Below are 13,686 nucleotides of genomic sequence, written 5' to 3'. Positions count from 1 at the left end.
CATTTTACTGGGTAGATAACAGAAAGACAACTTGCCTCTATTGCCAGTCTCAACAGACCCAACAGACTGACCACTCGCATTTCACTGTATGCCCTGGTATGTATGTGACAAATAAACCTCTTGATTCTTGACCCATGTTTTATGTATCAACAATGATGATACTACATCAAATTACACTGTTAAATGACAAATTGTGTGATGTCGACATGTTTTCTGTCATGTGTTAACACATCACTTCCTGTTTACCATGCCTTAGATCTGGGGGTCATTTTCCTCTCAATGCTACTGGCACACACAGCATTTAGCCATGTGCTCTATTGCTGTTCATTGGGGGTTCCGTATGTGCACAACTACACCACTCTCTCTGATAGAGAATAACTTTTTCTCAGAGACGGTTTGCATCCAAACACGGATGGCTCTCTTTTCTTATACGAGTCTTGCTGTGAAATCGTGTGCATATTGTCCATGAGATGGGGTGAGTCAGATCCGTGCTGTTGCTTGTAAATATGTTGTCATTATACCAGTGAATTGTGAACTATGAGTAGTTAATACTTAATAGACATCAAAGTAGCTTAATAACGGATCGGACTATAGCTAGAAATAGTTGTAGAATCCTTGGTCCAAACTCCCTCGCCCATCCAAGCACATAATACCATTAGAAAGCCTGTTCATTATTCAAATCGCTCTATAAATGTATCTAACCTGACCATGATTCCCCTACAACCTACTAACTATATACTTTCATAATCCAAATTCCCCTCTCAATCCACTCACTTTTAAAAATAGGAAAGGACTAGGAATAATTAACTTAAATATTAGAAGTCCATCTTAGAAATTAGATCCTATTGTATCAATTAGGTTTGTAGTAGGTAAGTAGGTTTGAAATTAAATTAAATACGATTTGGCTTTAACACTTTCCGTGCCAGCAGGGGGAGCCAAAAATAGTGCTTGAGTGCCAACGCTGTAGTCAATGGAGGGCGATCTTATTTGTGAACGCATAAACTATATCTTAAATGATGGCTATGTGTCTAATACGCCCGTCGCTTATCAATGACTTGTTTGCAGTCAACATTGTCGAAACAGATTGTTTTTTTAATCGGTTCATTTCCGTTTTATACCATTTTGAAAAACGCTTTTTTTTAAACTTCCAAAAAAAAAAAGATTCTGTGATAATAGCTCTTTAGTGGAATACACAAAACACGTTGTAATTTTTCTGCCTATTTATGAATAGTTTTCAAATAAACTCTAGATTATCGATAGTATATGTATACTTATGCACGCTAGAGAAGCGGGCTGAAAAATCGATTATCTTATTTCCTGATCAGCACACACACTCACAGCCACACACACACATATGGGACACGCTGATATATAGGTGAAAAGAACTCTGATTATCCCAAGACTGGTCAAATAGATTCCTTACCTCAGATCAGATGTTCTCCAAAAAGATTATTCCAATTCCTGATCGCCATTCCAAATATCGATCGCGTTTATTGATCCAACGCTGGGTACTGGAAATACATAATCCACGCTGTTCTGAGGGTGGGCAATGACTGGGATTGTCTCCGGTTACATGCCTGACAAGTAAAATGTGGATTCCAGACTCTTTTTTTTCCCATCCATTTCATTCAGTCCAATCCAATGGGGTGCAATACCATCCGGAGAGACGATAGGGGGCGGTATTTTCCCTGTTCGAGCTCAGACAGATCCCCACTGGTAACGTGAGGCTAGATTGATGAAAAATGAATGGAAATCGATAATAAAAAAAATAACGATTAAAAACTAGATTTCTCGTCGGTTGGCACTCAACGCATGGCATGAACTAACGAGATTTCTCGTGGCTGGCACTCAAAGTGTTAAAGGACTTTAAACAACACCAGTGTGTGAGTCTTACATGCATCTCTGGGGCACAGCGTCCCAGCAGGTCAATGAGGGCAGAGTAGAAGGACATGATGGCATTTCCCAGGTGAACTTTGTTCTCCTCATGTTGTTCCTCTCCTCCAAACCTAGTAATAAAAACAACAGCAACATTAATAGAGGTTCTATGTTGTTAATGGCTTGCTCAGCACCTGTCTGCACTGTACTTCACTTCGTGCACGTGCACTGAATAAAAGATTCCACCATGTACCTTTACATCCCAACATCCGTCTGACCACACCCCCTTCCGCTTACCTTCATAAGCAGGTGTGTGGTCACCTACTCGCCTCCTTCTTCACTTTCACCACAAGGAAGTGCCTTCGGTAGATCCCCACTTGACGAGGTTGTTAGTAGAAGAAAGTTGGAAAACAAGAGATACGTTGACATCATATCTTTATTTTCTCTCTCACTATTTTCGAGAAAATATGGCGATATTGTCTTCGTTACTGGAGTGTCTGGATCATTCCGACCTTCAACGTTTTTTTCGTATTAGGAGCTCACGCCGCTGACATGCTTCCCAACTACAATCCTCCTTGCTGCGGCTGGATGGGGTTACCCTCCAGCAACACAGCTGGACTGTAGGACGCACCGTCTGAAGCGGTTGTTTCCAGGTTGGGTACGTACTGTTTTGCTTGCGAGCTCTGGTTGTTGTTGATGCTATGGGGGTTAGCTAACAATTTACGAAACGCCGACCCCAGGCTAGGGTCCTCTGCTCGACTTAAACGGCGGTCGGAGGATCTGGGTCTGACGCCCATGATGGCTAATCTAGTGGGCCGCGCTAGGTTCTGGTGATCCCAGGATTCTAGAGCGGATGCTTCTCTGTCCCGTGCAGGCCCCATCTTTCATATACAAATGAAAGTATACCCTAACGAGGAAATGTGGGCATAAGATCTTCTTTATCGGAAGTTCCATGCTCAAAGGGCCCCGTGTATGTCTGGATCACCGTTGACAACTGTGTTCTGACATTTCTTTTTCTTTTCCCTGTTAGGGGAGGGATTGGGACAGCGGCCTGTCTGAAGTGTGGCTTGTTATGTCATTGTATACAGTTCAGGTGATAGCTGCTTAAGCTTGCATGCTAGTTGTGGACTACTGTTTTAGCCAGTCAGCTGTTAGCTGCGCAGCTGTTAGATGCGATGTTAGCTCGCTGTGTTTACCAGGCTGGTATACGTTAGCTTGTTGCTATCAGCAGAATGGCTGTTAGCTTAATGCTACACTGTTGAACGTTTCTGTGACTATAACATGCCTTAAACACTCTGACTACGACGTCATCTTTGACAGAGGATGTTAGTCGAACCTACCGGGAGCCCGGCCGGCGAGGACTGCGTCAACATGGAGAACCGTAGCGGCTGGGTGGCGCAGCGACGCTGCCCTTGTCGTCAACACAGGAATGCTGTGTTTAACGTCGGTGCCCCGTTAGCCAGACTGCAGTTCGCTTGGCCTGCGCTCACGGTAGGAAGGTCCCGACCAGACCTTAAACACGTCTTCTTCCTTCTCTTCTAAATGTTTTGTAATAACGATGTTTTCCAAAACGGGTGTTGCTGCAATACATTGAGGATACGACGCGTGTTGTGTGTGAATTGTCTTGTCACTGGTATAGCTTCTTCTCCATACAAATCGGGTTGTTGTTTACATGTGTAAAAATGATCTGGTTAGTTGTGTTGAGAACATCATGTGTGTTCATGTACCATGTACTCACAACTAAGGGGGTTAATTAACCTATAAAGCTATGCTTAGTGACATATGAGTGAAGAATGAATTCTTTTCTCAGCCTGTAATGACAATGAACAGTGTGTTCACATATTAACAGGGTTACCTGTTCAACTGGGCCGTATCAAGGGTAAGGTAGGAGGGGTGATCCCCCCGACATGTTGTTTACAATATATTGTGTCACTGTGCTTGTGGGGATACGATGTAACCCTTAGCTTAGTTGCTGGGGTTGTGCTAACCGCTTGAGAAACTATATTTTCCTAAAGAAAGGATTGTTTGGTCGCTTTTCGTGTGCATAGCAAGGCCTGTGGCCGATACTAATCGAGGATTCTGTATTCTCTCGTTATGAAAAACGGCGTTCCTCTGTAGCAAGAGTGTACTTGCCATTTTTTGTTGTGATAAAGGGTTGTGTGTGTCTTGTGATCTACAACTGGGTTAGGTTGGCCACAGAAGCACATGTGTAAGTACCGGGGCTCTTAAAGGGGCCCTCTCTATTCTGTGTTTTTTCCTTAGTAAAAATCAGATAGCAGGTTAGCACATGAGCTGTGTGAAGCTGTTAGACACTTCATGTAGCTGACTATGACTGTGTCATGCTCTTTTTGTCATTACATCGTATCATGGGTGTGGGGTCGTAAGGGGTGAACTGGTAATCCTTTCCTCCCCTTTTGATGGGCAGGGGTTAAAACCTCCTGTCCTTCAAGGTTCCTGTCACGTTGCTGTTCGGCACGTTACAGGGTAAGAGGAGGGGGGGATTTCCTGGTCCCATGCCCTGGAAGATTGGGCGTGTGCACCGCAGAAATTCCCCCGCCATAGAGTACGTCACTGTGCGCGTCTCTGTTGGTAAGACTTCCGTGAGTTGTTCAGGTCCATATGATGGATCTGTTTCAGGGAGTGGTCAGGGCTCCTCCTCACGAAGCTCCTACTCGGGCCTTCTGTGAGTTAGGACTCTCCTTCCCTGTGAGGGAGCCTCCTCAGAGTTCAGAGCCTCCTCCTCAGATTGTCAAGGTCAGTAGAACTTCAAAAAGGAGTCCTGCTCTATTGTGTGTGTATTCGATTCAATTAGATTATTGAGTGTGTATTGGTTCAGTGCCTCCTCCTCGGAGAGCCCTAACCCTAATTTTACATAGCTCAATGTTGCAATATATTCTTTTCAATCTATACAGCTCGCGTGGGAAGTCTCTCAGGGGATTTCCGTCTCCTCCCTATGGGAGGGTGGTGGGATGTAAAAATGTAAACATTTTTTACCCTCAGCTGCGTCACGAGGGATTCATGTCAGTCTGTGTTCTTTCTTTTTTGAATAAAAAGAGGAAGGTACATGAAGCACGACGGCTCCGTGTCGTTCTCCCAGGCGACTTGGAGGAACAATGTTTGGTGTCTTGCTGGACTATCCATTGATGTGTTTGGGTCTCGACGCATACATAGTGCTGGCTCGGTGTGTTTCTGTTAAAGAATCACACAGGGGCTAAGTGCGCCTTGGTTGCTTGTTAAAAACAGCGTTTTTATAGGACAACTGGGATGGAGTTTTGTCTCTTCCGAGCGCCAGTTTACTAGGTTGTCTCGATGAATTCTCGTTCATATCTGGGGGATGTTAACGGAATAGATCAGAACATAGGTAGAAGGGTCTCACGCCCTTGGGGTGGGCCACTGAGCACGGTCTAAATGGGGACCGTCTGGGTGGCGCCCTCTTTTCATGTTTTAGATCGACACGCATACCTACCCCCTCTTCTGGAGTGGGCATGTCGGCGTGGTTAGGACACGGGACTGGTCTGGTCGCGCTGGTCCAGGTCAGTTAACCCGTTGTCCGCCGGGGATGCAGATCTGCTGTTCTGGTACCCTGAGGGACTTGTGCTTTTTTCGGGGGGGAAAATGCCGGGTCGGTCCGGGTGTCACAGGGTTAGGCGCTATGGAGACCCTTTGTTGGGTACATATTGTACTCTGCACTATCGTAATGGCTTACGGCCATGCCAACCTGTACACGCCCGATCTCGTCCTATCTCGGACGCTACGCAGGTTCGGTCCTGGTTAGTACTTGGTTGGGAGACCGCCTGGGAATACCAAGTGCGGTGTGCTTAGGGCTGGTTCTCCATTCTTTTCGCTCCTCTCTCACACGTGGCGAAGAGGGGGCTGTTGGGGTGGTCTTGGACCTCTTCTGGTAACCCTGTGCTTCCCGTGCCGCCAGGCCCGGTCCAAAGTAAAGTTTTGTTGATACCGTAGGCCTGGGATAACCCTTTTTTGAAAACTGAAACACTTGTACTGCGGTATAGCCAGTGTATGCCCGCAGGTGTGTTTTGGAGTTTTTTCTTGAGGGGTTATAGGAACAACCACCGTCGGTACCAAGAGGGTGGTTGATTCCCTGGTGTGTTGGAGCAGTGTCAACTCCCGGGTTACCCGGTTGAGTGTGCCCCTGCACGTTCATGACGTCTGCCAATCATGTCAGCCTTCTCGACCCCTCTGGGTGTTTTTTTTTTAATGGAGGCTTTGTCATGCAACAACGCCAGCATACGCCCCTTCCGCCGGGGGGGCTGTTTTCAGCTGACTACTTTGGCGCCTGTCTCGTCCACAGTGTTCCAGGCTCAGGTTACAGCCTGTTGCCTGGTTTCCCCGGTGCGCTACCTGCTTCCGTTGGTTAACCTTTTTGTGTGCTTACGGCCATGCTGACTGCCTGTTCTGCAGGGTCAGTGTGCCAGGCGGTGTGCTATTGGGGGGAAAGGGCCCGCTCTTGGAGGGGCCTTATCCGAATACGCTGGCGATGTGGGGGGCGGTGTCACTAAGTGACCACCTGGTGGGGTCTTGATGCCTGGCGTCATTGACCTCTCCGGGCCCCCGTTTTCCAGGGGATCCAGTCCCTTCAGTGGGTCTGGGTCTTCCTTCGCGCTCCGCTGCTACGGCCTTGCCACGGGGTTGGGTTTGCTCTTAACCCCGTGATTTCTGGGGGCAGTAACAAGGTTGTTCCTTCCGTTCGTTCCCGGGTGGCATGCGGGTTGTGCGTGTGTGTAGTCGCACGGTCGGATCCGTCGCCCTCCCGTGAACCTCCAATAGGGGGGGTATCCTCCATTAGGGAGGGTCGGGGGGGCTCGGTCCTCCCCGGTCTGATGGTTGTGGGGGGCCTCAGCGGGGTACATTGGTCGGGCTATGGCTCCCGCTCTGCCCCTGTTGCAGACAGGTGCTGAGCAAGCCATTAACGACATAGAACGAAGGGTTATGTATATAACCCAGTTCTATGAGTTAAATGGTGCGCTCAGCACCTGGACGCCGCTGCGGCCCTTGATCTCGCCTTGTGGTGAAAGTTGGAAGGAGGCGAGTAGGTGACCACACACCTGCTTATGAAGGTAAGCGGAAGGGGGTGTGGTCAGACGGATGTTGGGATGTAAAGGTACATGGTGGAATTTTTTATTCAGTGCACGTGCACGAAGTGAAGTACAGTGCAGACAGGTGCTGAGCGCACCATTTAACTCATAGAACTGGGTTATATACATAAACCTTCGTTATTTATTCTCCCCAGGTGCACCCTTTTCTCCACCAGGGGGACACACTACACACACACACACACCCACACACACGCTCAAAACCCTTTCTAGGACACACACACTGACAGACACAAATGCAGTTCTTCACTCTGAATGTCTTTTCATAGATAATCAAATATAAGTTCAGACACTCAAGTACAAAAAAAAGCTAAAGCTTTTTTGCACATACAGTATAAAAGCAATACCCTGATTATTGTTGGTTTCTATGGTCTGTGATCCATGTTTTATTCTGTTCTATTCATGTATACAAGCATATAATATAATATAATATAATATTTATAATCAGATTATGATGCATACTGTACATTGTAAACACCTTATCCTGAATGAGGATAGCAAATTAATAGCTGCATGCGAACACACCCACTGAATTTGACAAGCCTCTTACATAGGGAAGCGTCTGTCTTTCTTCACAGAGGGGCCGTCTCTGGCGGGGTCCTCTGATATTTTGATGGCTTCCTCGATGGCCGCCAGCAGGCCATTGCCGCCCTCCCCTCTCAAGGCAGGGCCAAAGCTCTCTGGCCTCCGAATCAGCAGACGCACCACCACGTTGGCATTCTCCTCCACGCTCTCTCCTACAGAGAGCAAAGACACACATAACTCAAAGTATATTTTTTGTATATTCAAGGAACACGCCAACATTACATTACAGTCTTCTCCAGAGTCAGCCAGGAAGATAGATACCGATTTCCTCTCTGTGCGTTCAGTAGAAAGCTATCCGGCTGCAAGCTAGCCTAACTTAGCACAAATGAATAGAAGTGGAGACGGACCACTAGCCTAGGACTAGGAGAGGTGTTTTTGGCCAACAGCTAGACTAGCTGGTCCGTATCCAACACACATTCCTTGTGTTGCTAAGGAAGGAGGAAGGAAATGACCGACAATTAAATGTGTGACAAAATGGAGGCCAAGGCTTGAAATGAGAAGAAACCACCAGCCAAATGCTGATCAAATTAACTCTGGCTGGTAAGCGTGTCAAATCTACTGGCCTATTTGGCAGAAGTTCAATCAGTCTATCATGATCTTTAAAAAGCTAAATTAGCTAGTGAAATTCTGAATCCACAAGCCAATGTTGTTGGTTGACAAGGTCATTAGTATCATGTCCTGATGGTGGTTAAAACACATTATACAAAAAAAAATTTAACAGACCATTGACGAAGACAGCGAAGCGTAGGAAGTCAAGGTATTTCTCTCCTCCACAGGGGTTCCAGCCAATGTCAGGGTAACCCTTAGTCAGGAGCATGGGACAGCTCTGGAGCCCACAGCCTGCCAAATACTTCACCACCTGTACACAGATGTAAATAAGACAAATGTATGCATAGCAAGACTAATCATTTGAATACTTCTGTGTATTCTGGTCACTGGACGTGCCACCTGAAGCATCTCTGTGCCCGAGTTCTCCACTGGACCCTCATATGGAGAGAGTCGCCATTGCGGAATCAATTAAAATTATAATCAAATAATTATAATAAAAATACATAATTTCATGCCGCCCCCCTCCCCTGATGAACGAACGACCAAACATGACGAACAAAGCTATATACCACAACCACATACTGTAACAACCATATAAACACAAGCCACACATATCATATATTCTAATGAGATCAGTTGAACATCCTTTCCTTTCGCTGCTGTTTCAAGTGATCTTAACTCCACAGGAAACCAGGAAATGCCTCATTCCTACCGTTTCTTGCTGCCATGACATCCTTCAACCCAAGCACTATAGGATGAGGATGTTCAGTTACGTGACGCATAGTGTTTACCCAGCCATGCTGGAGGGCAAACCGCAGAGCACAATGCATGCAAGTGGATGTATATAAATACAGCCGGGGGTTATGTGTTGGTGAAATGAGCAATCCTAGTTCACACGTAGGACTTTCTAAGAAAGTGGAACGTTTGGACAATGAACAAAAGGCACGATATTTTGCAAAAAGGTTAACTGTTGGAGGGCAGGATCATTACAATTACATTGTCCAATTGCATTACAATGTTCCCTCAACCATGCTGAGTAGCGACCAATCAGGAGCATCGTAACGTTGTGACCTATGCCTTACAGCCACCTCCGAAACCTTGTTTTCACAAAAAATTACAGTGGTCTGGTAATCAAAAACTTCCAGGTTCGATTCTGGCTCCTCCCAGCAGCATGTTGAAGTGTCCTTGAGCAATATACTTAACGATAGGTTATGACTATAACCAAGTTCTGTCAGTTAGTGGTGACGCTTGGCATCACTACTGCACTATCTCGCGTACGTGCACGCGCACTGAATAAACCACAAATGTACCTTTAATACCAGTATTAGTCTGACCACACCCCTCATCAGCTTACCTTCATAAGCAGGTGTGTGGTCACCTGCTCTCCTCCTTCCCAAGCTTTCACCACAAGGTGAGGTCAAGGGCTGCAGCGGCCGTCTGATGCCAAGCGTCACCACTAACTGACAGAACTTGGTTATAGTCATAACCTATCGTTCTGTTCCGTTAGTGGCTCTGCTTGGCATCACTACTGCACAAGGGAGGCCAAGCGGAGCCGCTGGCTGACAAATACACCCCGCTGACAGCCCCCCAAAACCATCAGAACAGGGAGGGCCGAGCCCCCCCGACCCCCCCTAATGGAGGGCATCCCCCCTATTAGGGGCTTCACGGGAAGGCGACGGACCCGACCGTGCGAAGAGGCACTCAAGCAACTTAACGCACAGGGTGAGCAGACCGTGGCTTGACCCCACGACTACACACACGCACAACCCGCATGCCACCCGGGAACGAACGGAGGAACAACCTCGTTACTGCCCCCAGAATCACGGGGTCAAGGGCAAACCCAACCCCGTGGCAAGGCCGTAGCAGCGGAGCGCGAAGGAAGACCCAGACCCACCAAAAGGACTGGACTCCCTGGAATGGGGGCCCGGAGAAGTCCATGATGCCAGCATCAAGACCCCACCAGGTGGGCACGTAGTGCCCCGCCCCCCACATCGCCAGCGTATTCGGACAAAGGCCCCCCAGTTACTGCACCTGGTAATCCCAGGCGGTATCCCAACCAAGTACTAACCAGGCCAGAACCTGCTTAGCTTCCGAGATCGGACGAGATCGGGCGTGTTCAGGTCGGTATGGCCGTAAGCCGAGCAGGCCCCGTCCCCCCAACAGTACACCGCCTGGCACACTGACCCTGCAGAACAGACAGTCAGCATGGCCGTAAGCACACAAAAAAGGTTAACCAACGGAAGCAGGCAGCGCACCGGGGAAAAACCAGGCAACAGGCTGTTAACCCTAGCCTGGAGACTGCGGACGAGACAGGCGCCAGAGGGGACAGCTGAACACAGCTGCCCCGGCGGAAGGGGCATATGCTGGCGTTGTTGCATGACCAAGCCTCCATTTAAAAACCCCCACCCAGAGGGGTCGAGGCAGAGAAGGCTGACACGATTGGCAGACGTCATGAACGTGCAGGGGCACCCTCAAACGGTGAACCCGGGAGTTGACACTGCACCAACACACCAGGGAATCAACCACCTCGGTGTTACCCAATGCGGTGGTTGTTCCTATAACCCCTCAAGAAAAAACTCCAAAACACACCTGCGGGTATACACCGGCTATACCGCAGTACAAGTGTTTCAGTTTCCAAAAAGGGTTAACCCAGGCCTACGGGTCGCAAACATCACTTCGGACCGGGCCTGGCGGTACGGGAAGCACAGGGTCACCAGAGGAGGTCAAAAAACCACCCCCACAGGCCCCTCTTCGCCATGCGTGAGAGAGGAGCGAAAAATAATGGAGAACCAGCCCCTAAGCACACCGTACTTGGTATTCCCAGGCGGTCTCCCAACCAAGTACTAACCAGGACCAACCTGTGTAGCGGCCGAGATCCGACGAGATCGAGCGCGTACAGAATGGCATGGCTGTAAGCCATGACGACAGTGCTGAGTAAAAACATACCCAACCAGGGTCTCCATAGCGCTTAACCCTGTGACACCCAGACCGACCTGGCATTTTTCCCCCTGAAAAAAGCCCAAGTCCCTCAGGGTACCAGAACAGCAGATCTGCATCCCCGGCGGACAACGGGTTCAACTGATCTGGACCAGCGTGACCAGAACCAGTCCCGTGCCCTAACCACGCCGACATGCCTACTCCAGGAGAAGGGCAGATATGCGTGTTGATCTTAACATGAAAAGAAGGCGCCACCCAGACGTTCGGACGAACCGCGCCTGGTGGCCCACCCCAAGGGCGTGAGACCCCACCACATATGTTCAGATCCATCCCGTCATCATCCCCCAGACATGAACGAGAATCCGTCGACAACCCACCCAGGTCATGGGATGTGGTCGTCGGAAGAGGAAAAACCCCCATCTCAGTTGCTTTATAAAAACGCTGTTTCAACCACAAGCAACCAAGGCGTGCCAGTCAATCGCCTGTTTACAGCGAGCTAGCACTATACGTGCGTCGGGACACACCCCCATCAATGAACAGGCTATTTAGACCTGTCATTGAATCCCCAAGGCGCCCAGGGGAACGACAAGAGGGGTGTGACACTCCCTAACTCCAACACTTCTGGAATAGAAAGAAGGAAGCATCAACAGTATGTATCCCAGTCTACACAGCCGGGGTAAAAAAAATTCACATTTTTACATCCCACCACCCTCCCATAGGAAAGAGACGGGGATCCCCAGAGAGACTTCCCATGCAAGCTGTACAGATTGAAAAGAATATATTGCACCTTGAGCCATGTAAAAAACTGGTTTTAGGGCCTCCGGGGAAGAGGCACTGAACCCATACACACTCAATAAACTAATTGAATCGAATATACATACAATAGAAAAAGGACCCTTCTAGAGGGTCCACTCACTTTGACAATCTGAGGAGGAAGGCTCTGTACTCTGATGGAGGCTTCCTCACATGGAAGAAGGAGTCCGAACTCACAGAAGGCCTGAATAGGCGCTTGGTGAGGAGGAGCCCTGACCACCCCCCCTGAAAACAGATCCATCACATGGACCTGAACAGCACACGGAAGTCCTACCAACAGAGACGCGCACGGTGACGTACTCTATGGCGGGGGAATTCCTGCGGTGCACACGCCCAATATACCAGGCCGTGGGACCAGGAACTCCCCCCCCCCCCCCCCCCCCCCCCCCCCCCTAACGTGCCGAACCGCCACGTGACGGGAACCTTGAAGGACAGGGGGTGTACCCCTGACCGACAGAACAATGGGGAGAGGAAAGGTTACCAGTTCACCCCTTTACGACCCCACACCCGTGATACGATGTAACGACAAAAAGAGAATATGACACAGTCATAGTCAGCTCTATGAAGCGTTTCACAGCTCCACACAGCGCATGAGCTAACCTGCTATCTGATTTTTACTAAGGAAAAACACAGAATAGAGAGGGCTCTAAGAGCCCCGGTCCAACATACACATGTGCTTCTGTGGCCAGTCCAACCCAGTTGTAGGTCACATGACACACACAACCCATCATCACCTACAAAAAATGGCAAAAACACTCAACAGAGGAACGCCGTTTTTTTTCACAATGAGAGAATACATCATTCTTGATTAGTATCGACCACAGGCCTTGCTAAGCACACATGACAGCAACCAAACCAATTTCCCTTTAGGAAATAAGTTTCTCCAGCAAATTTAGCACAACCTCAGCAATCAAGCTAAGAGTTACATCGTATCCCTACCACACAAAAGACACAATTAATGCACAACATGTCTGATAGGAGGATGAAAAAGTCCCCAGGGAACCGGGGGGGAAACACAATCCTCCTATTTTACCCTCAATACGGCCAGTTAAAACAGGAAAACCTGTTAATGTGTGAACACACTGTTCATTGTCATTACAGTCTGAGAAAGAACATTCTTTTACTCACTTGTCACCAAGCATAGCTTCATAGGTTAGTTACCTTAGTTGTGAGTACACGGTACATATAAACACCATGATGTTTCTCACACAACAACCAGACCATTACATCCCGATTTGCACGGAGAAGCTAACTGCCAGTGACAAAAAACAGCTCACACATAACCCGCAACGTATCCTAAATGCATTGCAACAACACACGTTTTGGGAAAAAACACCGTTATTCACAATACATTTAGCAAAGTAAAACCAGAAGACGTGTTATGAGGTCTGGTCAACCCGTTCCTACCCGGAACGCAGATCAGCGAAGTGCAGTCACAGACACCGTAGGAACACAGCCGCTCCTGTGTTGTCCGAACTGGGTAGCGTCACCGCCCCAACCCGTACTACAGTCCCCCGTTGATGCAACCTTGCCGTCCAGGCTCAGGGCAGGGTCGACGAAACATCCCCTGTCAAGGATGACGTCGCGGTCAAGAGTGTAAAACATGTTAAAATCAAAGCACGTTCAACAGAATAGCATCAAGCTAACGGCCGCTCCAACCGTTCGGGTGCTACTGCTTCTGCTTGCGAGACGCCGAGCTAACGACGCACGCGATCAGAAGCGAGCTCACGGCGGCGCGCGAGAAGCTAAGCTACCCCGCGCCAGCCATGGCCTATAGCAGCAAGCTAACGTTACCTAGCGACCACGACATGCC

General features: G+C 48.6%; 1 protein-coding gene across 1 annotated transcript in view; it reads right to left on the bottom strand.

The window, feature by feature from the left end:
- The window catches only part of LOC311233659 (ryanodine receptor 1-like), a gene marked incomplete at both ends in the record, with an annotated part of 453,326 nt that overhangs the window by 187,662 nt on the left and 251,978 nt on the right, over positions 1-13,686 (bottom strand). Inside the window, 3 exons of the mRNA XM_084320641.1 lie at positions 1,895-2,006; positions 7,540-7,726; positions 8,298-8,433. Of these exons, the coding sequence (XP_084176767.1) occupies positions 1,895-2,006; positions 7,540-7,726; positions 8,298-8,433 (435 nt within the window). The remainder of the gene's footprint in view (positions 1-1,894; positions 2,007-7,539; positions 7,727-8,297; positions 8,434-13,686) is intronic.

Source organism: Notolepis coatsorum (genome assembly GCF_963971535.1).
Source record: "Notolepis coatsorum genome assembly, chromosome: 8".
NCBI classification, from domain to species: Eukaryota; Metazoa; Chordata; class Actinopteri; order Aulopiformes; family Paralepididae; genus Notolepis; species Notolepis coatsorum.
The sequence above is the reverse complement of the archived record's forward strand: the minus strand, read 5'-3'. Positions and strand labels throughout refer to the sequence as shown.